The sequence below is a fragment of the Lepidochelys kempii genome, chromosome 16 (assembly GCF_965140265.1).
Source record: "Lepidochelys kempii isolate rLepKem1 chromosome 16, rLepKem1.hap2, whole genome shotgun sequence".
NCBI classification, from domain to species: Eukaryota; Metazoa; Chordata; order Testudines; family Cheloniidae; genus Lepidochelys; species Lepidochelys kempii.
Window position 1 is genome coordinate 6,668,958 of NC_133271.1, and position 24,895 is coordinate 6,693,852.

Genomic DNA, 24,895 nt, shown 5'->3' on the forward strand with positions numbered 1-24,895 from the left:
GCGCTGAGATGAAGCCAGCGCCTGCCCCCAACGGGATCAAACTCCTGGGGAAAGGCCAGTTTGCTGCCAGGAACTGCCCCTTCCAAGCGGCTGCTGTGGAGTCGCCTCTCGGCCTGTGCGCCTGACCAGGGCTGAACGAGGGGGCACGACTCTTTGCAGGGCTGCCAGGCTCCAGTTCGAATCAGGGCCCCACTGCACGAGGTGCTGGACAGGCACAGACGCACACACACAGGCACACACACACACAGGCACACACACAGGCGCACAAACAGGCACACACACAGGCGCACAGGCACACACGCACCCACACACACAGGCACACACGCATACAGGCACAGACACAGACGCACACACAGGCACACACAGAGGCACACACAGGTGCATGCACACGCACCCACACACACAGGCACACACACACACACAGGCACACAAGCACATGCACGCACACACAGGCACACATACACAGGTGCACATACAGGCACACACACAGACGCACACACAGACGCACACACACAGGGGCATATACACAGGCACAGAGGCACACACAGGTGCATGCACACACGCATACAGGCACACACACAGGCGCACAAGCACATGCACGCACACACAGGCACACACACACAGACGCACACACAGGCGCACACGCATACAGGCACACACACGCAGACGCACACACAGGCGCACATGCATACAGGCACACACACACAGGCGCACTCACAGGCGCACACGCACAGGCGCACTCACAGGCGCACACGCACAGGCACACTCACAGGCGCACACGCATACAGGCACACACACGCAGAGGCACAGATACACAGGCGCGTGCACACACGCACGTTGCTTGACTCTCCCCACAGTATCTTGCAGGATGTTTCTTCCTCAGAGGGAGTTAGGAAAAAGTAACGGCCAAACTGGGCCCTGCTGGGCCAGCAGCCATTGAGGTTGGTGGGTCTGTCTGGCTGCACAGGGGCAGGCTCTGTTCGGAGCCCAGGCGCCCTGCTTTGCCTGGAGCTGTCCGCCTACCGAAGACTCAGGTGTGGCTGAGGCAACGCGCTGGGCTGGGACTCAGCAGGAGCCCTGTGGCTCAGAGCGGGAGGAGTCCCTGGTGTCTGAGCTCTGGCGTTTGGATACCATGGCTTCCTTCTGTATTGGATTCAGAGGAGCAGCCGTGTTAGTCTGTATTCGCCAAAAGAACAGGAGGACTCGTGGCACCTTAGAGACGAACCCATTTATTTGAGCATGATGCATCCGACGAAGTGAGCTGTAGCTCACGAAAGCTTCTGCTCAGATGAATGGGTTCGTCTCTAAGGTGCCACAAGTCCTCCTGTTCTTTCTGTATTGGAGTCTCGCAGGCCAACCCTCCTGGTTGTCCCAGCATCTAGCGCGCCCCGGCCTCCTGAACACAGGCCGCCCTCGTTCCCCTTTCGAAGCCTAGGAGGACACAGGGGCTGCTCAGCTGAGCCTGGCCTGCGTGGGGTGGATCCAGGGCTCAGTCACTGGGGTCAGTGGCTTTCAGCCTCGGTGGAGAGCGGGCAGTAGCGTCGCAGCGTGCTGCAGGACCAGAGCTGGATGCTCTTCGTCTGCGGGAGTTCCTCTGTCCAAAGTGAAATGAGCGGCGCTGAGGGCCCCGAACACCCTGCTGCAATCAGTGCAGTGCAGAGTCCGTGTGAGGGGCACGTGGGACTGTGAGGACACCCCCGGGGTTCGTAACACGGATCGTGGGCCCATGCCTCACCCTCCCCAGGTAGGCAATCCCTTTGTCCCAAACTGTGCAGCCTTCCCTCCCCATGGTGACACCCAGGATATTTCGTGTGTGTGCTGAGCGGCTGCAGGGGTGGGGGGCAGAACCAGACGACCTTTGCTTTATGCTGTAATAGCCCTGCCAATGCCTCGCACCCCTGATTGCTCTCCGTGGGCCGCATGGAGAAATGCTGCTTCGAGGGATACAGGGGCCTGGCTTCTGGCAGTTACACCTTCCCACTGGGGACCTGAAGAGCTTCTTGGGTGCCCCCCACCCCCCTCACTGCGTATCTAAGCACCTCCCAGTCTTTACTGAACTCTGCTGTTCTCCTCATTGTCCCGCTGGGGAGCTGAGCCCTGGAGCAGTTAACCTGCCCAACAGCACACAGATGCAAGTCCCTGATCTGCCACAGACTCCCTGTGTGACCCTGGGCCAGCCACTTAGCCTCTCTGTGCTTCAGTTCCCATCTGTGCCACGGGGGACAGGAGTGCTGAGACGGCAAACATTAAAGACTGTGAGGTGCTAAGAGACTGCAGAGCTGGGGGCCACGTAAGTAGCTGTGTAATGACCGCAGGGAGTCAGGACTGTGCCTTTACATCTGACATGGAACAGAGCACATCACCATCAGATCCTAGGGGCTGCTCTTGGTCTCCTTGCAGAGATGTCAACCTGTTCCTACTTTGTCTGCTTAAGGCCCCAGTTTGAGCCTGGCAGCAACAACAGCACCTCCTGGTGTTTGACTGAGCCATGTGTGAGTCAGACAGGCTGCCTCTGCAGGAACTGAGAGCTCCCCACCCCACATCCCCCAGGTCTCACAGACCTCCACCTGGGCATTACAAGCTGGCTAACTGATAGATCTCACAATGCTGTTGTAATTAGGGACCTGTCGTGGAGCGGGTGTGTTTCTAGTGGGGTCCTGTGGGGATCAGTTCTTGAACCTGTGCTATTTAACATTTTTATCAATGACATACACAAAAACATAAAGTGAAGTTTGCAGATGACACAAAGGCTGGCAGAGTGGTAAATAATGAAATAAAGAAGAGGACAGGTCACTGATACAGAGCGATCTGGATCACGTGATGAGCTGGGCACAAACAGGGGCGAGGGGGAGGGATAGCTCAGTGGTTTGAGCATTGGCCTGCTAAACCCAGGGTTGTGAGTTCAATCCTTGAAAGGGGACCATTTAGGGATCTGGGGCAAAAATTGGGGATTGGTTCTGCTTTGAGCAAGGTGGACTAGATTCCCTCCTGAGGTCCCTTTCAACCCTGATATTCTATGAAATGTAAATGTATCCATCCAGGAACATGGGATGCCTGCCATACTGACAGGATGGGGACATTCTGCAGGGAAGCAGGGACTCTGAAAAAGATTTGGGGTTTGTGGTGGAATAATCAACTGAACATGAGTTCCCAGTGTGACACCATGGTCAAAAGGGCTAATGCAATCCTTGGATGCATAAAGAGAGGATGCTTAAGTAGGAGCAGAGAGGTCATTTTACCTCTGTATTTGGCACTGGAGTAACCGCTGCTGGAATATCGTGTCCACTTCTGGTGTCCACAATTCAAGGATGGTGATAAATTGGAGAGGGTTCAGAGAAGAGCCATGAGAATGATGAAAGGATTAGAAAACCTGCCTTATAGTGATAGACTCAAGGAGCCCCCGAGGAGCTTAGCAAAGAGAAGGTCAAGGGGCGACTTGATCACAGTCTATAGGTACCTACATAGGGAACAAGTATTTCATAACAGGCTCTTCAATCTAGCAGACAAAGGTCTAACAAGGTGTGCCCTTGTTGCCAAGAAGGCCAATGGCATTTTGGGCTGTATAAGTAGGGGCATTGCCAGCAGATTGAGGGACGTGATCGTTCCCCTCTATTGGACATTGGTGAGGCCTCATCTGGAGTAGTGTGTCCAGTTTTGGGCCCCACACTACAAGAAGGATGTGGAAAAATTGGAGAGAGTCCAGCAAAGGGCAACAAAAATGATTAGGGGTCTGGAACACATGACTTATGAGGAGAGGCTGAGGGTACTAGGATTGTTTAGTCTACAGAAGAGAAGAATGAGGGGGGATTTGATAGCTGCTTTCAACTACCTGAAAGGGGGTTCCAAAGAGGATGGATCTAGACTGTTCCCAGTGGTAGCAGATGACAGAACAAGGAATAATGGTCTCAAATTGCAGTGGGGGAGGTTTAGGTTGGATATTAGAAAAAACTATTTCACTAGGGGGGTGGGTGAAGCACTGGAATGTGTTACCTAGGAAAGTGGTGGAATTTTCTTCCTTTGAGGTTTTTAAGGTCAGGCTTGACAAAGCCCTGGCTGGGACGATTTAGTTGGGGATTGATCCTGTTTTGAGCAGGGGGTGGGACTAGATGACCTCCTGAGGTCCCTTCCAACCCTGATATTCTATGATTCTATGAACATGATCCAATGGCTGGAAGTTGCAGCTATACAAATTCTGACTAGAAATAAGGTGTAAATTTTTAACAGGGAGGGTAATTAACCACTGGATCAATTTACCAAGGGTCGTGGTGGATTCTCCATCACTGACAATTTTGAAATCAAGACGTGATGTTTTTCTAAAAGCTCTGCTCCAGGGATTATTTGGGGTTGGGTCTCTGGCCTGCCATTACACAGGCATTCAGACTAGCTGATCACAATGGTCTCTTCTGGCCTTGGAATCTATGAAAACCAAGGGCTTCCCAGGTAGAGCTCTGCCAAGCAACACCCAGGGCAGCGTTGCATATACTCCTGGGCCATCGGGTGAGTCTGGCAGGTGCTGCTGGGCTTTCCAGCAGTGTTCTAGAGCTGTATGTTACACCTCAGCACAACCGCCACAGGACGCTCTTTAGGGGGCAAAGTCAAGCAGTCCAAAGATAGGAAAAGCTAGATTTACAGCAGCCATATCTCTGCCCCCTGCTGCGTGTGCATTACAATACAGCCTTCCCCTGCCTCCTGCCCCTTCCCCTTTCTTATTCCTGTCCCTCCTGCCTTCTGCCCCCTCCCAGATCCTAATCTCTCCTTCCCTCCAGGCTCCTGCTCCTGTCCCGCTGCCTTGCATCTCTCTCTTGTCATTTCTTACCCCTCTGTAGTGGAGTTTGGCAGCTTCATTCTTCCCCTCCACTGAAAGCACTGGAGACACGGGCTCCCTTCTCTCTCTTCCTCTGGCTGACCCCAATGGTTCCTGTCAGGGAAAGTCCTGCTCATCCCCTGCAACTCTGGGATTTGCACGCTCACTTCCTCTGTGGGGATGGTGCATGCGAGACCAGTCACACATAGGAGCTGTGAGGGGCTGGAGCATGCTCAGTGCAGAGAGAATTTTCAGAGAATTTAGCTGCCAAATTCTAGCAAGTTTCTACTGAGCCGGTGAAAACTGCAATTTTAGGGCAACCACCCTGACAAATTGCAAGCCCCTGTTCCAAAGCAAGTTGGTGCTAGAGCTTCTCAACTCGTCTGTAAGATTTTACTCCTGCGGGAATTCTGTGCCACTGAGCAATGCAGAATTTTGCAGAAATTAGGGTTGGGTGCACAGAATTTCCTTCCCCCGCCCGCAGAAATAGGCTGCAGAGATGTTGGCCATCACTAGGGGCCACTGGACCCAGCAGAGCCCGGCTTGCAAATAGAAGACAAGGCTTGGGGGAGAGGGAGGGAACTGGAGGGTTCCCAGCAGCTGCAGTTCCCAGCATGCTCTAAAGGAAGCAGGCAGTGGCAAGCAGGAAAATCCATGTAAGCCTGGGACCCAGCATCAGGCTGTTTCTCCCTCTGGATCTTTGGGCTCTAGAAGGGGAGAGTCTGTGATTGTCTGGGCTGGGGAGGGGGCGCAGCTGGGCTGTGGGGAGTAGGGGGTGTGAGTGTCTGGACCGGGGGAGGGGGCCCACATCTGGCCTCTGGGGGGAGAGTGGTGTGAGTGTCTGCCCCCCTGGCTGGGCTCTAGGAGGGGATAGGGGGCAGAGAAGCAGCAACTGGGTTGTTGTAAGAGTTTCTTTAACTCTCTACTCCTGGGGGAATTTGTATATGTGTCTGTATTGTTACAGACATACTTGCTGACAGGTTTTTTGAAATAAATTATCGAAATAATTGAAACTGGCCTGATTATATAGTGTTATTCTGACAAATAAAATCTGCAGAATTTCAAAATATTGTGCACAGAATTTTTAATTTTTTGGCACAGAATACCCCAGGAGTAATTTTTCTAATTTAGCACAGATGCCATGTTGGCCTCGTCTCTTCAAGATGGAACAGACATGTGTGGTGTGTTGTTCAGCATTATCTGAAAAAGTAATTATGTTATCCAGGTCAGGTGTTCTCAAACTTTTTCTTTCTGAGCCCCCCCAACCCCCAACTCCACGACCCCACCTGTGCCAGAACAACTGGTTTTTTGCATATAAAAGCATAGGTGCTGGAACTAAGGGTGTGGGCGTTGCCTCTGCAACCCTTGGCTTGAAGTGGTTTCCATCACATACAGGGTTTACAGTTCGGTTCAATGGCTCTCAGCACCCCCACTATACAAATTGTTCCAGCACCCCTGTATAAAAGCCAGGATCAGAGTTAGGGGGTAGCAAGCAGGGCAACTGCCTGGGGCTCCGCAAAACTAACTTGCTCAGGACTTCGGCTTTCTGCCCAGGGCTCCAGTAAGTCTAATGCCGGCCTTGCTTGGCGGACCCCCTGAAACCTGCTTGCAGCACCCCAGGGGGCCTCAGACCTGTGACTGAAAATTGCTGATCCAGGTATTGGCTCAGAATGTCCTGGGGCACATTGTTAGGGGGCTTATTCCTTCACCCACTTACTTCCCTGGTCCTTCTCGCACGAACAGAGAGCAACAATACCCAATGTCCAAAGGTGCAAACAATTTGATGTTTATTGGGGTGAACTTCCAGCAAGCATGATTCCAGTTTCCTTCCTTAGTGTCCCCCTTCCCAGCTCTGACACCACAGAGCCTTACACCTGTGTCCCTGTTCCCATTCCTGCCCTTAGCCCAACATGATTCCAATTTCCCCACCCCCATTCCCTGTTCCCATTTCTGCCCTTAGCTAAACATGATTCCAACTTTCCCACCCCCATTCCCTGTTCCCATTCCCCCCCACTTCCTGATTGACTGCAGACTATATAGTAAAACATGAGTTCTGCTTTGCTATACCTTAACCAATCATTTTCCTGAAATTTAACTAACCAATCCTAACATATTGTAACATGATTATATAACCAATTATATCCCACCACCTTAATTAGTTTACACCCAGCAAAATTAATTATACAGCAGACAGGAACAATCACAGAACCAGACAGAGATTATACAGACAAACCATAGCAAAGTGGGAACTATAATGACAAAACAATACAGAAGTGAGGATTTCACATCTCAGCTATTGATAAGTGAGTTCTTGCCAGACAAGATGCTATCAAACTAAGTTTTCTTTTACATTTTCTAGGCACTTCCCTTTCTCTGGAGGTGACAGGCATTATCAGCACAGGATTGTATCCCTAACAGCCCAATAGCATCTTCTTTCAATGTGACTAGGTTGGAACCTGAGGATTGACCGGTCGCTTCCCAGCTTATGGCTGCCTCTGCTGCTTAGCCAAAGGCCTTAGCCTAAGAATCATAGAATCATAGAATATCAGGGTTGGAAGGGACCTCAGGAGGTCATCTAGTCCAACCCCCTGCTCAAAGCAGGACCAATCCCCAATTAAATCATCCCAGCCAGGGCTTTGTCAAGCCTGACCTTAAAAACTTCTAAGGAAGGAGATTCTACCACCTCCCTAGGTAATGTATTCCAGTGTTTCACCACCCTCCTAGTGAAGAAGTTTTTCCTAATATCCAACCTAAACCTCCCCCACTGCAACTTGAGACCATTACTCCTTGTCCTGTCCTCTTCTACCACTGAGAATAGTCTAGAGCCATCCTCTCTGGAACCACCTCTCAGGTAGTTGAAAGCAGCTATCAAATCCCCCCTCATTCTTCTCTTCTGCAGACTAAACAATCCCAGTTCCCTCAGCCTCTTCTCATAAGTCATGTGTTCCAGACCCCTAATCATTTTTGTTGCCCTTCGCTGGACTCTCTCCAATTTCTCCACATCCTTCTTGTAGTGTGGGGCCCAAAACTGGACACAGTACTCCAGATGAGGCCTCACCAATGTCAAGTAGAGGGGGACGATCACGTCCCTCGATCTGCTCGCTATGCCCCTACTTATACATCCCAAAATGCCATTGGCCTTCTTGGCAACAAGGGCACACTGCTGACTCATATCCAGCTTCTCGTCCACTGTCACCCCTAGGTCCTTTTCCGCAGAACTGCTGCCTAGCCATTCAGTCCCTAGTCTGTAGCTGTACATTGGGTTCTTCCGTCCTAAGTGCAGGACCCTGCCCTTATCCTTATTGAACCTCATCAGATTTCTTTTGGCCCAATCCTCCAATTTGTCTAGGTCCCTCTGTATCCTATCCCTGCCCTCCAGCGTATCAACCACTCCTCCCAGTTTAGTATCATCCGCAAATTTGCTGAGAGTGCAATCCTCACCATCCTCCAGATCATTTATGAAGATATTGAACAAAACCGGCCCCAGTTGACACCGGCTGCCAACTAGACATGGAGCCATTGATCACTACCATTGAGCCCAACAATCTAGCCAACTTTCTACCCACCTTATAGTGCCTTATAGGGCCTCCGACTGTCACAGTGAGAGAAGGACCTTATAGGGAAGAAAGGTAAGCAGCAGGATACGGACCCTGGACTTTAGGAAAGCAGACTTCGACTCCCTCAGGGAACGGATGGGTAGGATCCCCTGGGTGACTAACATGAAGGGGAAAGGAGTCCAGGAGAGCTGACTGTATTTCAAGGAATCCCTGTTGAGGTTACAGGGACAAACCATCCCGATGAGTTGAAAGAATAGTAAATATGGCAGGCGACCAGCTTGGCTTAACGGTGAAATCCTTGCCATGTTTTATTTGCATTTCTTTTACCCCTTCTCCAATATACACTGCACACGTCCTGGGAAAATGCAAATTCCTTCCATATAGTTTAACCTCCATAACATTATATTAGTCAAATTAATTTTACACAAGGTGTAACTGCCTCCCCCATGCCCACAGAGTTTTCATGCACACCCACCAAAGCAACAATCTGATCCCCCAAAGCCACCCAAAGGCTCAGTGTTCCCATCATTCCTTCCCTTTTCCTTTACCACACAAAATTCTCTTCTGCCTAACATTTCTTGCACTGTGATTACTCTTTTTACACAACTGTACCCCGATTACATCTTGTACAACTAGACACAACCAGGAACAGCCAAGTTAAGTTCCAATAGAAACCCCTTACATCCTTTAGTGATTTTGATTACATTACCCAATAGCCAGAGAATTTTGATCAGATTCTCTCTCTGCCTGCTGCCTGCAGCAGTCCCTTATAGACCATTTCTGTGGGAAAAGGGCCCATTTCCCCTCAGAATAGCTGTAAAGGCTTCTGGGGACAGAAGCGTAGTGGTGGTAGTAGCCACTCTACCTGACCCCCTTAGAAAATTTAATTACCAAGCTTCTGTCCAATGTGACTGCACAGAGTTGCACATACAGTTACATGTATATAACTTGGTTATATCATTAAACAAAAACTTCCTTCTTGACATCTCACATAAGTATCCAAAGTACCCTCCATTAAAACTTCAGAAAAACAAAAGTGTGGAAAGGCAGGTTGCACTTTGAAACTTTTTTTTTTTCTCTCCACTCCCCCAGGACCAAGTCCCAGCTCCAGTCTCTAAAGGTGGTCTGTTAACTCTGCTTTTGACTTTAAACCCTGTTGTGCCAAATCATCTTTCACTACCCCTAACTAATTTACAAGCCTTCAGCAACCCTTGCTGAAGAAGCATCAAACTTGAAAGATTACTGGCAGCTTCCCATAATGCTGCCCTTACTTCAAACCTCTCACAAGGGGACTGAAGTGCCTCCTTTCCCTGGAAGGCATCCAGTCCGCATGGGCAGGGACCTTCTTCCACTACCCATATACCAAGGAGGGTGGGCTCCTCAGCCACCCCCATACCTCTGGGTCCCCTAACACTTCCTCCATTTCCTTTTTAATCTCATCCCAGGTTGACCCCTGCACCTGGTATGGGCCCTGGTTCTTCCTTATCCATTTATCCAAAAAATCCTTTATGCTGGCTTGCCAGAACCCGCAACTACCATCACGAGAGTTCGCGATACCCCCTCCAAGCAGCTGCGCGGACTGTTGGAGAGGGGGACTTACAGGCTGCCACTCACCTATCCGATGCGATGCATCCGAGTCACCGGCATCAAGATGTTAGGGGGCTTATTCCTTCACCCGCTTCCTTCCCTGGTCCTTCTCGCATGAACAGAGAGCAACAATACTCAAAGTCCAAAGGTGCAAACAATTTGATGTTTATTGGGGTGAACTTCCAGCAAGCATGATTCCAGTTTCCTTCCTTAGTGTCCTCCTTCCCAGCTCTGACACCACAGAGCCTTACACCTGTGTCCCTGTTCCCATTCCTGCCCTTAGCCAAACATGATTCCAATTTCCTTACCCACGTTCCCTGTTCCCATCTCCCCCTTTAGCAAAACATGATTTCAATCCTTTGCAGACAGGCCTGAATATATATATCCTAACATGGACATCATATCAAAAGGACTGAAGGTAAGAAATCCATTACAATCAACATACCACACAGACTATAGTGAGAGATTGTGCCACACATTCTCAAAGAAACTGCGGAACCACCTGATCAACATCCTCTACAGCAAACAGGGAAAGATCAAGAATGAACTCTCAAAACTAGAAACTCTCTTAAAAAACCAACCTTCCACACAAACACCCTTGTGGGTGGACTTTACAAAAACTAGACAAGCCATTTACAACACACACTTTGCTTCTCTACAGAGGAAAAAGGACACTAAACTATCTAAATTCCTACATGCCACAAGGGGCCACAACACTTCAACAATATTGTTAATCTATCCAGCTAGACTCAGCCCAGCAGAAGAGTCTGTCCTATCTTGAGGCCTCTCTTTCTGCCCCACCACCCCCACGAACATGATACTGTTCTGCAGTGACCTACAATCCTACTTTTGACATCTCTGACTCAAAGAATATTTCCACCACATCACTGAACAGCATACTAACCCATAGGAACCTTCCTGCCAACACTACAAAAAGAAGGCTTCTGCGTGGACTCCTCCTGAAGGTCGAAACAACAGACTGGACTTCTACATAGAGTGCTTCCACCGACGTGCACAGGCCAAAATTGTGGAAAAGCAGCATCACTTGCCCCATAACCTCAGCCATGCAGAACACAATGCCATCCATAGCCTCAGAAACAATTCTGACATTATAATCAAAAAGGCTGACAAAGGAAGTGCTGTCGTCACCATGAATAGGTTGGAGTATGAACGAGAGGCTAGGCAACTCTCTAACACCACAGACCATTACCTTTTGATCCCACTGAGGGTTACCAAAAGAAACTACACCATCTGCTCAAGAAACTCCCTAAAGAAGCACAGGAACAAATCTACACAGACACACCCCTAAGCCCTGACCAGGGTTTTTTTTTCTGCTACCCAAGATCCATAAACCTGTGAATCCTGAATGCCTCATCATCTCAGGCATCGGCATCCTGACAGCAGGATTATCTGGCTATGTGGACTCCCTCCTCAGGCCCTACGCTCCCAGCGCTCCCAGCTATCTTCGAGACACCACTGACTTCCTGAGGAAACTACAATCCTTGGTGATCTTCCAGAAAACACCATCCTGGCCACTATGGATCTAGAAGCCCTCTACACCAACATTCCACACAAAGATGGACTACAGGCCATCAGGAATAGCATCCCCGATACCATCACGGCAAACCTGGTGGCTGAACTTTGTGACTTTGTCCTCACACACAACTATTTCACATTTGGGGACAATGTATACCTTCAAGTCAGTGGCACTGCTATGGGTACCCACATGGCCCCACAGTATGCCAACATTTTTATGGCTGACTTAGAACAACGCTCCCTCAGCTCTCGTCTCCTAATGCCTCTATTCTACTTGCACTACATTGATGACATCTTCATCATCTGGACCCATGGAAAAGAAGCCCTCGAGGAATTCCACCAAGATTTCAACAATTTCCATCGCACCATCAACCTCAACCTGGACCAGTCTGCACAAGAGGTCCATTTCCTAGACACTACAGTGCTAATAAGCGATAGTCACATAAACACCACCCTGTACCGGAAAGCTACTGACCGCTATACTTACCTATATGCCTCCAGCTTTTCATCCAGACCACATCACACGATCCATTGTCTACAGCCAAGCTCTAAGATACAACTGCATTTGCTCCAACCCCTCAGACAGAAACAAACACGTACAGAATCTCTATCAAGCATTCTTACAACCACAATACCCACCTGGTGAAGTGAAGAAACAGATTGACAGAGCCAGAAGGGTACCCAGAAGTCACCTACTACAAGACAGGCCCAACAAAGAAAGTAACAGAACGCCACTAGCCGTCACCTACAGCCCCCAACTAAAACATCTCCAGCACATCATCAAGGATCTACAACCTAACCCGAAGGACGATCCCTCACTCACACAGACCTTGGGAGACAGGCCAGTCCTTGCTTACAGGCAGCCCCCCAACCTGAAGCAAATATTCACCAGCAACTACACACCACACTAGAAAAACACCAACCCAGGAACCAAACCCTGCAACAGACCCCGGTGCTAACTCTGTCCACATATCTATTCAAGGGACACCATCATAGGACCTAACCACATCAGCCACACCATCAGGGCTCGTTCACCTGCACATCTACCAATGTGATATATGCCATCATGTGCCAGCAATGCCCCTCTGCCATGTACATTAGCCAAACTGGACAGTCTCTATGCAAAAGAATAAATGGACACAAATCTGACCTCAGGAATCATAACATTCAAAAACCAGTAGGAGAACACTTCAGACTCTCTGGCCACTCAATAACAGACCTACAAGTGGCAATTCTTCAGCAAAAAAACTTCAAAAACAGACTCCAACATGTAACTGCAGAACTGGAATTAATTTGCAAACTGGACACCATCAGATTAGGCCTGAATAATGACTGGGAATGGTTGGGTCATTAAAAAACCTAAACCTAATTTCCCCAGTACTAATTTCCCCCTACTGTTACTCACACCTTCTTGTCAACTGTCTGTAATGGGCCACTCTCATTACCACTTCAAAAGTTATTTTTCCTCCCTTGGTATCCTGCTGTTAAGTGAATTGTCTCATTAGACCGACCTCACACTTGGTAAGGCAACTTCCATCCTTTCATGCATTTATACCTGCTCCTGTATTTTCCACTCCATGCATCTGATGAAGTGGGTTCTAGCCCATGAAAGCTTATGCCCAAATAAATTTGTTAGTCTCTAAGGTGCCTCAAGGACTCCTCGTTGTTTTTGCTGATACAGACTAACTCAGCTACCACGCTGATACATGAGCTCTGTGTCCCAAGGGGGCACAGGGAATTACTCTGACCAGTGGGAAACAATTCCCTCTCTGTGTGGCAAATCTGCATCTAAACCCAGGGTGAGCTCACAGGTTGGCCCCTTGCCATGGTTCACAGAGCTGCTGCTACTTGCTGCTCTGTGTTACAGGTCAAGTGCATGCTCACAGAGTAGCCCTGTGGGCAGCGATCTCCTTCCCAGCTCCTGGACTGATGGCCGAAGGGGGTTAGAGGAGATTGCCTTATACATGATGCATCCAGAGGGGGGATGGGCCCTGGCGGGTGTCTGGGGCAGAGCATGGCTGGGCAGGGGGAATGATTGTACCTGGAGAAGGTGAGGTGGAGGGTGCTGCACAGCCTGGCGCACACCATGTGGCCACCGCTCTGTCTGTGCCATGTGCTGAGCGAGGCTGTTCTCAGCTGTGCTGTCTTCTCTCTGGCAGGGATGGACTGGAGTTTCCAGACCATGGAGACGGCGCGTGCGCTGTCCCCTGAGGTGAAGGTTGCCGTGGTCCAATCCTTGCCAAGGAAGCAGAGAGGGGCGTGTGTGAGCAGGCGGAGGAAGATCAGCCACTCCACAGCGAAAGGAAAGGGTAGGTGACTGCAGGAGGTCCCTGCCCAGAGGAAAGGGGGCGCCCAGCACTGCAGGGGCTGCCCTGGGTGGGTGCGGCAAGGTGCTGTATGGCTGGGGGATGAGTGGCTGCGGGGGATGCCTGCTTTGGGGAAGGGGAGGTCACTGAGCATGGAGCAGCGTGAGCACAGCAGGGTGGTGCAGTGCCAGGGGAGCATGCAGCAACCACCAGCTGACAATAGCGCCCTTGTGGCCTGCGAGATCAGGTCTGGCGTTGCAATACCAGGCAGCAGACTGGGCAGGCATAATCCCGGCCTCCTCTAGAAGGTGCTGTGAAATCGTTCCCTCCCGCAGAGCTGGGGAGAAGCCGCCCTGACTACTGTCCAGGCCAGCAGCTTTGCTCTCCTGTGGGACTCTGCTGGCCCCAAAAGGGACTGCTGTGCTAGGCACTCCCCAGCGCCCCTGCACCTTGCAATGCAGTGAGAACGCTTGTGACAGGACACCCCATGCTGGATGCACAGAGATGGAGGAGATGAGCTTGTTTTGCCCAGGGGAGGCTGCCCGAGCCCCATCCCAGTGGATTTGTAATGCCCAGTGGTATACAGACACGACAAAGGGTGGGCTGCTCCTCTCCATACCCACGGAGCAGTGACAGCCTGGCTGGGGCAAGTCCCCGCCCCCCGGCAGGGCAGTGCCTCTCTTCCCCATCTGGGGGCACCTCTTCTAGGGCTGCGAGGGGAGTCCCTACTCCAGGCCTGTTGGGCTGTTGCCAGCAAGGATTGCCATATGGGCTGGTGTTCCTGAGAGACAGGCACAGAGCAATTGTCGGGCTGTAGATTGTCAGCTTTCACCCTCTACCAAGCTGGGCTGGATCCGAGCCAGAGCCAGGGTCATGCTGAGGAACCCCTGAGCTGGCTGTCCCTGTCCCTAGTGAGTCTGTGCCTGCCATATGGGGTAAGCACGGTGGGAGCCCAGGACTGGACCAACCATTAATCCATGCAATTAAAGGCTCCCAGATGTGCAGTGGATCAGCCTGACTCAGCTCTGTCTCTCTGGGACACTGTTTCCATGTCTCCTGCAGCAGTGTGTGACCAGTGGCGGATTAGCCACTGGGCCAATGGGACCCGTGCCAAGGTACCCCGGCCAATTGGGGGCCCCCGGAAAAATGGGTACCCCCATGCCCTGACCCCGCTCCCTGGAAGGAGTGCCAGTTGGGCGGGCAGAGTGGGGCAATCCCCCGTGTCCTGACCCCATTTCCTGGGCAGGAGCACTGGGGAAGGGAGTGGGGGGAAGGACGGACGGACTCCAGGTGGAAGGGGTGAGGAAGGGCCCCCACTTTCTCTGGCCCAGGGGCCCCACAAAACCCTAATCTGTCCCTGTGATGGTAGTTCATGCAGAGAAATCTGCTGGGGAATGCCCCCAAAATCAGTGGGGCAGCTGTGGGGCTGCCCAAGGGGGTAGAGATTGGCCCGTGGCTGGCGGAGGAGTTAATGGTTCAGTCCCTGACTCCCAAAGAGCTAGGGTGAAATGATTGGGCTTCTTGTGGGGAGCGCCGTAGCTGATTTACAAGCACTGGGAGTAATTACAGCCCTTGGCCCAAATGGCAGAACAGAGCCGGCACTGCCAGGAGAGGGTGCCAGTGAACTGTGTCCCTAGGCACTGCAGGCGGGCAGCAGGTGGCTCTGGGGGAGCTTAAGTCAAATTTCCAACTTAAGGTGATGTCACCATCTCGAAACTCAGTGCAGTGTCCTGGGCAGGGAGAGGCCAAGGCTGAGAGGTGCACATGCCCGCAAGCGATGCATGGGAGATGGGGGCCAGGCCTCTGAGGGAAGCTGGTTTGAATGGTGACTTATCAACATTCCAGAAGTGTCTTGAGGCCCCACTGTGCTAGGTTCCATCCCAAAGAGCTTCCCGCTGACTAGCCAGGACAGCCAAGGGCTGGAACAGACACAGTGAGCAGAGGTGACTTGCCCAAGGGTACCCAGCTGGCTGTGGCAGAGACAGGGACAGAATCCAGGTCCTCTGCTGCCCGGTGCATTGCCTGGTCCACTGGATCATGCTGCCTAGAGACCCAGGTGCCTCTTGTCACCTGACATTGTAGAAATCAAAAAAGTTTTGTCACCTAAAACTTGAAACAACAAATGTATTTGATTAAACCCAGTTATCAGCAAATCCCAGCCCCTCGGGTACAGCCGCTACAGAGCACCCTAGGAGGTGTCAGGATTTGCAGACAGAGGTGTAACAACTAACATTCCAAGCAGCGGCTCCCCATAAAGAGATGGGAACTTTACTGCTTCTGCAACAAACCAGTGTTCAGAGACCAGTCACTGGGACACTTCGGCCCCTCTGGCCCCTCTTTTACCTCTGAGTGCCCCCCTTTGATGTCAGCCTTTACTTCTCCTGGGGTGGAATGCCACGATTCGCCCACACTTAGAATGGGCTCTGGGCTACAGATGTCTGTGTAGCCACTGCGCTTACCCCACATGTCCAGCTGGGTTCAGCTCCTGTGGTCCCTCCCTGTGGGAGTCTGTGACCAGTGTGGAGCAGCGTGACCTGGCAGCCTTCTGACCCAGAGCAGGGCTTGCTTTGCAGCAGGAAGAGAGCATTAGAGAAAATGGATTTTAAAACAACTGCCTCCAGCTGTGTGCCTTGCCTAGAGTCCTGCCATCCCCCACTGCCAACCTAGGCAGGCCCGACTTCGTCAGATGGCCTCAGCGGGGCCCTGTGGCTCAGCCTGGTTCCCTCTCACTGCAGATAGGGTCCTTTTTCATCCTGCCAGAGCTGTCTTGTTCTTTCTGTGTTCCCTCGTATCTTCTGTCCTGGTGCAAACCAGGTTTGGGGGTTGGCTGGAGAGGAGGCAACTAATAGAAAATAGTAGAAAACTAATAGTTCTGGCATTGCCCCTTGAGAGCTCAGTGTTTGCTGAGAGGTAGCTTAGAATCATAGAATCATAGAATATCAGGGTTGGAAGGGACCCCAGAAGGTCATCTAGTCCAACCCCCTGCTCAAAGCAGGACCAATTCCCAGTTAAATCATCCCAGCCAGGGCTTTGTCAAGCCTGACCTTAAAAACCTCTAAGGAAGGAGATTCTACCACCTCCCTAGGTAACGCATTCCAGTGTTTCACCACCCTCTTAGTGAAAAAGTTTTTCCTAATATCCAATCTAAACCTCCCCCACTGCAACTTGAGACCATTACTCCTCGTTCTGTCATCTGCTACCATTGAGAACAGTCTAGAGCCATCCTCTTTGGAACCCCCTTTCAGGTAGTTGAAAGCAGCTATCAAATCCCCCCTCATTCTTCTCTTCTGCAGGCTAAACAATCCCAGCTCCCTCAGCCTCTCCTCATAACTCATGTGTTCCAGTCCCCTAATCATTTTTGTTGCCCTTCGCTGGACTCTCTCCAATTTATCCACATCCTTCTTGAAGTGTGGGGCCCAAAACTGGACACAGTACTCCAGATGAGGCCTCACCAATGTCAAGTAGAGGGGGACGATCACGTCCCTCGATCTGCTCGCTATGCCCCTACTTATACATCCCAAAATGCCATTGGCCTTCTTGGCAACAAGGGCACACTGCTGACTCATATCCAGCTTCTCGTCCACTGTCACCCCTAGGTCCTTTTCCGCAGAACTGCTGCCTAGCCATTCGGTTCCTAGTCTGTAGCTGTGCATTGGGTTCTTCCGTCCTAAGTGCAGGACCCTGCACTTATCCTTATTGAACCTCATCAGATTTCTTTTGGCCCAATCCTCCAATTTGTCTAGGTCTTTCTGTATCCTATCCCTCCCCTCCAGCGTATCTACCACTCCTCCCAGTTTAGTATCATCCGCAAATTTGCTGAGAGTGCAATCCACACCATCCTCCAGATCATTTATGAAGATATTGAACAAAACCGGCCCCAGGATCGACCCCTGGGGCACTCTGCTTGATACCGGCTGCCAACTAGATATGGAGCCATTGATCACTACCCGTTGAGCCCGACAATCTAGCCAGCTTTCTACCCACCTTGTAGTGCATTCATCCAGCCCATACTTCCTTAACTTGCTGACAAGAATACTGTGGGAGACCGTGTCAAAAGCTTTGCTAAAGTCAAGAAACAATACATCCACTGCTTTCCCTTCATCCACAGAACCAGTAATCTCATCATAAAAGGCGATTAGATTAGTCAGGCATGACCTTCCCTTGGTGAATCCATGCTGGCTGTTCCTGATCACTTTCCTCTCAAGCAAGTGCTTCAGGATTGATTCTTTGAGGACCTGCTCCATGATTTTTCCAGGGACTGAGGTGAGGCTGACTGGCCTGTAGTTCCCAGGATCCTCCTTCTTCCCTTTTTTAAAGATTGCCACTACATTAGCCTTTTTCCAGTCATCCGGGACTTCCCCCGTTCGCCACGAGTTTTCAAAGATAATGGCCAATGGCTCTGCAATCACAGCCGCCAATTCCTTCAGCACTCTCGGATGCAACTCGTCCGGCCCCATGGACTTGTGCACGTCCAGCTTTTCTAAATAGTCCCTAACCGCCTCTATCTCCACAGAGGGCTGGCCATCTCTTCCCCATTTTGTGATGCCCAGCGCAGCAGTCTGGGAGCTGACCTTGTTAGTGAAAACAGAGGCAAAAAAAGCATTGAGTACATTAGCTTTTTCCACATCCTCTGTCACTAGGTTGCCTCCCTCATTCAGTAAGGGGCCCACACATTCCTTGGCTTTCTTCTTGTTGCCAACATACCTGAAGAAACCCTTCTTGTTACTCTTGACATCTCTGGCTAGCTGCAGCTCCAGGTGCGATTTGGCCCTTGATAAGCTTATCTTGAGCCATTCTTTCCCTTCCCAACAGCCCCCTATTAAACGAAATCAGTCTATCCATACAGTAGCAGCCCAGTCACCAGCCCCACAGACAGTGTTCCTCAGTTAGCCCAGAGCAGCTCCGGATCTGTTAGTTGCCAAAAAATCCTTAGGATTCTTTTGATGCTGAAATGCAGCGGGATCAGTGCATATGCCATGTGCCCAGTAGAGGGAGCTCTCGAGCTTTGCTGTGCACCATGCTCCTCTGGGCCGGCGTTGGCTCACTGCCCAAGCCAGCTGGCGGGGGCATCCCAGCCTTCTGGGAGTGTTTGTCCCGCCCTGGTCTTTGTGGGATCCCAGCCCTCATTAAACAGGGGGGCCGGTGAGAAGAGAGTGCTCTAGCTCCTGTCCATCCATACTCCGGGGGCAGACTGGGTGCTGTGGAGGGTTATGGAGGTGGGTGGGACAATGCCGCCAGGCAGAAAACGACAGGCATCAGGCAGCGTGGGGAGGAGGTGACCAGCCCTCTGTGGAGAAAGAGGTGGTTCGGGACTATTTAGAAAAGCTGGACGAGCACAAGTCCATGGGGCCGGATGCGCTGCATCCGAGGGTGCTAAAGGAGTTGGCGGATGTGATTGCAGAGCCATTGGCCATTATCTTTGAAAACTCAGGACGATCGGGGGAGGTCCCGGACGACTGGAAAAAGGCTAATGTAGTGCCCATCTTTAAAAAAGGGAAGAAGGAGGATCCTGGGAACTACAGGCCAGTCAGCCTCACCTCAGTCCCCGGAAAAATCATGGAACAGGTCCTCAAGGAATCAATTCTGAAGCACTTTGATGAGAGGAAAGTGATCAGGAACAGTCAGCATGGATTCACCAAGGGAAAGTCATGCCTGACTAATCTAATCGCCTTCTATGATGAGATAACTGGTTCTGTGGATGAAGGGAAAGCAGTGGACGTGTTGTTCCTTGACTTTAGCAAAGCTTTTGATACTGTCTCCCACAGTATTCTTGCCAGCAAGTTAAAGAAGTATGAGCTGGATGAATGCACTATAAGGTGGGTAGAAAGTTGGCTAGATTGTCGGGCTCAACGGATAGTGATCAATGGCTCCATGTCTAGTTGGCAGCCAGTATCAAGCGGGTGCCCCAAGGGTCGGTCCTGAGGCCGGTTTTGTTCAATATCTTCATAAATGATCTGGAGGATGGTGTGGATTGCACCCTCAGGAAGTTTGCAGACGACACTAAACTGGGAGGAGAGGTAGATACGCTGGAGTTTAGGGATAGGATACAGAGGGACCTAGACAAGTTGGAGGATTGGGCCAAAAGAAATCTGATGAGGTTCAACAAGGACAAGTGCAGAGTCCTGCACTTAAGACAGAAGAATCCAATGCACCGCTACAGACTAGGGACCGAATGGCTCGGCAGCAGTTCTGCAGAAAAGGACCTAGGGGTTTCAGTGGACGAGAAGCTGGATATGAGTCAACAGTGTGCCCTTGTTGCCAAGAAGGCCAATGGCATTTTGGGATGTATAAGTAGGGGCATTGCCAGCAGATCGAGGGACTTGATCGTTCCCCTCTATTCAACATTGGTGAGGCCTCATCTGGAGTATTGTGTCCAGTTTTGGGCCCCACACTACAAGAAGGATGTAGAAAAATTGGAGAGAGTCCAGCGGAGGGCAACAAAAATGATTAGGGGACTGGAACACATGACTTATGAGGAGAAGCTGAGGGAACTGGAATTGTTTAGACTGCAGAAGAGAAGAATGAGAGGGGATTTGATAGCTGCTTTCAACTACGTGAAAGGGCATTCCAAAGAGGATGGATCTATACTATTCTCAGTGGTAGCGGATGACAGGACAAGGAGTAATGGTGTCAAGTTGCAGTTGGGAGATTTAGGTTGAATATTAGGAAAAACTTTTTCACTAGGAGGGTGGTGAAACACTGGAATGCGTTACGTAGGGAGGTGGTGGAATCTCCTTCCTTAGAAGTTTTTAAGGTCAGGCTTGACAAGGCCCTGGCTGGGATGATTTAATTGGGGATTGGTCCTGGTTTGAGCAGGGGGTTGGACTAGATGACCTCCTGAGGTCCCTTCCAACCCTGATATTCTATGATTCTATGATTTAGGATCGGTTGTCCCTCAGTAAATACAATCCACCAGAGAAGTATTTCAGTTACTTTCCAGACTTAATTTCTAAATGGCACTCCAACTCGTCTCTCCTGGTATTGCTGATGTCCGGTGATTTGTTCTAAATAGATGTCCCTCAACTACCTGATGGCACCTGATACCATGAGTTGCCGCATCAGCCAAGTGTAGTGCTGACCACATTCCACATTCCTGGAACACTTGCTTGTTAGTAGGATCCCATGTGCCCAGGGCTCCGACGATCAGCGCATGAGTTTGGACCTAGTAACTCCTAGCTCTCAAGGTGTCAGCCCGAGGGGTGTATTTCTCCAGCTTTTGAGCTTGGGTGTCACGGAAGGCCAGGGTTCTGTTCTCAAAAGGAACTGTGACATCCACCATGATGATCTTCTTCTATTCTTCATTAGTGATGACGATGTCTGGTCACAGTTGGCTGTCCGTTCCAGGGATGGTGGAGTTCACGGCCACCTTCCCCATGGGTGGCGGGATGGCTCTGACTAGGCAATCCTGGATGGTGTTGACGTGCAGCTGCCAGGCTCTGGAATGAGGCTTGCAGATACACAGGACTTGGGGTAGGGTCTCATTGGCATAGCTGCACTTCCTGCATCGCTTGTCCCATGGCAGACAGCTCCGTTCAGCGGGACGCAGTTGAGACGGGCCCTGTGGATGAACCTCCAGTCAGCAAATTGGGTGAAGCTGGAAGTGATTGCCCCTGGAAGTGATTGCTTGGATGTCACCTCAAAGGCCTTGCCCTGGTCCGGCTTCCATTTCAGGTTTCCCACGTACTGGCAGCAGATAGCATCCTTCAGGGTTGTCTCCAGCATGTTTCTAGCTCTCAGAGTGATAACTGTGTGCTCTGTGTTCTTCACCTGTGGCACCAGGACTCCCAGCTCCTGGCATTCCTCGTACCACGTCCAGTGGCAGCCGATATGCTTCTCCAGTCATCTCGTAGCATTGCAAGCATGAGTCCAAAGCAAAGCCTCTCCCCACTCTTCCAAATTCACCTTCCAGGGAGCCGCTCAGGTAGGTGGCGACCTCTTGGTTGGAGCGGGTCCTGGTGATTCGCTTCTTCATGACATCATGCATAGCACTTGCTGCGATGTTCCTCACCATGGCGTCCGGGCACGTCAGAAGGCATGAGTGATCACTGCAACATCGCACAGATCACCCATTTGAGGGACCTTGGCGCCGCTCTGCCTGTGCGAGATGTACACCAGTTCATTGCTGGCCCTCTGGAGAAGAAACATCCACTTCTTCACTAGCTGCCTGATGGTGTTGTCCATCTTCTTGAGAGGTACCGTCACCATGGCAGATCCCCTCAGGACAAATGAAATACAGGGGATCAGGAAGGTGTTCAAGGTGCTGATCTTCTGCCATGGTGGCAGTAGGGAGGAGTCGATCTTGGCCACATCCCATAGGATTGCTGGGACCATATCCTCAGATGTCTGCTGGACATGGAAACCCGTGGGCGTGCCCAGATGTTGGTATGCTTGCCCATCTTCAAGGAAGATCATGGGTTCACCCTGGATCTAGAATGGTGTCGCCTGGACCAAGTCCCTTCTACTGCCATTGATATGCAGGGATGCGCATTTCCTAGCGTTGAAGTGGAATCCCATCAAGTTGGTAGCCTGGCTGGTGACATTGAGCATTTGTTGGAGACTCTCAGGGCTGTCTGCGATAAGGACCAGATCCTCTGCGTAGGCCAGGATATTCATTCTGTTGCCATACAGGTCCAAACAGTCTAGACCACTGGAGATCACTCGAATGTGTGGTTCCATGGCTAGGTTGAAAACAGTGGGGCTGAGGGGACTGCCTTGCTTCATGCTGCTACGGATTGGAATTTTTGGAGTCTCTCCTTCCATGCAGCGGATGGTGGTGGTGCAGCCTACATAAAGTTACTGGACCAGTTTTAGAAAGTTTTCAGTCATCCCATATTCTTGGAGCATGGCAAAAATATGCTGATGGGACATGGATCTGAAAGCATTAGCCAGGTCAAGTCATGCTATGGCACATTGCCTCAGTGCCCTTCTGGCTCTGTGGATGGCAGTTCGAAGGACAAAGTTGTGTTCGTAGAAGGGTTCACATGACAGGAAGCCTTCCTGGATGGAGCTCCTCTGTTCACTGACCAGTCTGTTAACCCAGCCGCGAGGCAACTGGGATAAAATTTGTACATGCTGGAACAGAGAGAGATGGATCTCCAGTTGCTGGAGTCATCTCTCTTGACTTTCTTTACCCAAAATAGCCAAAATTGATCACTTTGGCACAGAGGCGGCACATAGGGGGAGGGGCACATGGATTTCTGCCAGGGTTTATACTTTTATTTCTTTTTTTGGCATACTATCAAAACCGTTAAATTGTGCCCCCTTCCACTATCAACAGTTACTCGTCGCCTCTGCTTTGGCAAGAGGATCTGTTCTCTGATCACTTAGGCAGAGTTGATGTGTCTGTGCAGATAGAATGCTCCTGAGGTCTTTTCCCCAGTTCATCACTAGATGGCAAGGGAGAGCCCATTCAGACGCTGCTTACACACAGGACCTAGCACAATGGGTGCGTAAATAACAGCTTGGCTGGAGTGTACAGATCTGCCTGTGACGCCCTGAACCCTCCCGGCCCTCCAGACAGGCTCCGCCTGCAGGGCCATTTGCTTCCTGCTCTAGGCCAGTGGTCTCCAAACTTTTTTGATCGCGCACCCCTGCCAGTAAAAATGTTTTGAGCGCACATCCCCAATATATGTATATTTATTTATTTATAAATTATATACATGTACTACTGTTCTAATATATTATGTACATTATAAAACATACACAAAAATAGAAATTAAAAAAGGATGAGATAAAGATGAAATAAACAATATTTTTAAAATATTTCATAGAATCATAGAATATCAGGGTTGGAAGGGACCTCAGGAGGTCATCTAGTCCAACCCCCTGCTCAAACCAGGACCAATTCCCAATTAAATCATCCCAGCCAGGGCTTTGTCAAGCCTGGCCTTAAAAACTTCTAAGGAAGGAGATTCCACCATCTCCCTACATAACGCATTCCAGTGTTTCACCACCCTCCTAGTGAAAAAGTTTTTCCTAATATCCAACCTAAATCTCCCCCACTGCAACTTGAGACCATTACTCCCTGTTCTGTCATCTGCTACCACTGAGAACAGTCTAGATCCATCCTCTTTGGAACCCCCTTTCAGGTAGTTGAAAGCAGCTGTCAAATCCCCCCTCATTCTTCTCTTCCTTAGACTAAATATCCCCAGTTCCCTCAGCCTCTCCTCATAACTCATGTGTTCCAGTCCCCTAATCATTTTTGTCGCCCTCCGCTGGACTCTTTCCAATTTTTCCACGTCCTTCTTGTAGTGTGGGGCCCAAAACTGGACACAGTACTCCAGATGAGGCCTCACCAGTGTCAAATAGAGAGGAACAATCACATCCCTCGATCTGCTGGCAATACCCCTACTTATACATCCCAAAATGTCATTGGCCTTCTTGGCAACAAGGGCACACTGTTGACTCATATCCAGCTTCTCGTTCTCTGTAACCCCTAGGTCCTTCTCTGCGGAACTGCTGCCGAGCCATTCGGTCCCTAGTCTGTAGCGGTGCATGGGATTCTTCCGTCCTAAGTGCAGGACTCTGCACTTGTCCTTGTTGAACCTCATCAGATTTCTTTTGGCCCAATCCTCCAATTTGTCTAGGTCCCTCTGTATCCTATCCCTACCCTCCAGCGTATCTACCTCTCCTTCCAGTTTAGTGTCATCTGCAAACTTGCTGAGGGTGCAATCCACACCATCCTCCAGATCATTTATGAAGATATTGAACAAAACTGGCCCCAGGACCGACCCTTGGGGCATTCCATTTGATACCGGCTGCCAACTAGACATGGAGCCATTGATTACTACCCATTGAGCTCGACAATCTAGCCAGCTTTCTACCCACCTTATAGTCCATTCATCCAGCCCATACTTCTTTAACTTGCTGGCAAGAATACTGTGGGAGACAGTGTCAAAAGCTTTGCTAAAGTCAAGGAACAACACGTCCACTGCTTTCCCCTCATCCTCAGAACCAGTTATCTCATCATAGAAGGCAATTAGATTAGTCAGGCATGACTTGCCCTTGGTGAATCCATGCTGACCGTTCCTGATCACTTTCCTCTCCTCTAAGTGCTTCAGAATTGATTCCTTGAGGACCTGCTCCATGATTTTTCCGGGGACTGA

At 50.5% G+C, this 24,895-nt stretch overlaps 1 protein-coding gene across 8 annotated transcripts in view; it reads left to right on the forward strand.

Annotated features, from left to right (window-relative positions):
* Window positions 1–24,895, forward strand: part of RGS3 (regulator of G protein signaling 3) — a 247,229-nt gene that overhangs the window by 23,040 nt on the left and 199,294 nt on the right. For 7 of the 8 annotated variants that reach the window (XR_012155305.1, XM_073314841.1, XM_073314834.1 and 4 more), the window contains one exon: window positions 13,644–13,793. Coding sequence is in view for 6 of the 8 variants with exons in the window: in XM_073314841.1 (XP_073170942.1) it covers window positions 13,644–13,793 (150 nt within the window). In the remaining 2 variants the exon portion in view is untranslated. Of the gene's footprint in view, window positions 1–13,643; window positions 13,794–24,895 lie in introns of those variants that run through there. The other variant, XM_073314844.1, reaches the window with a different exon arrangement.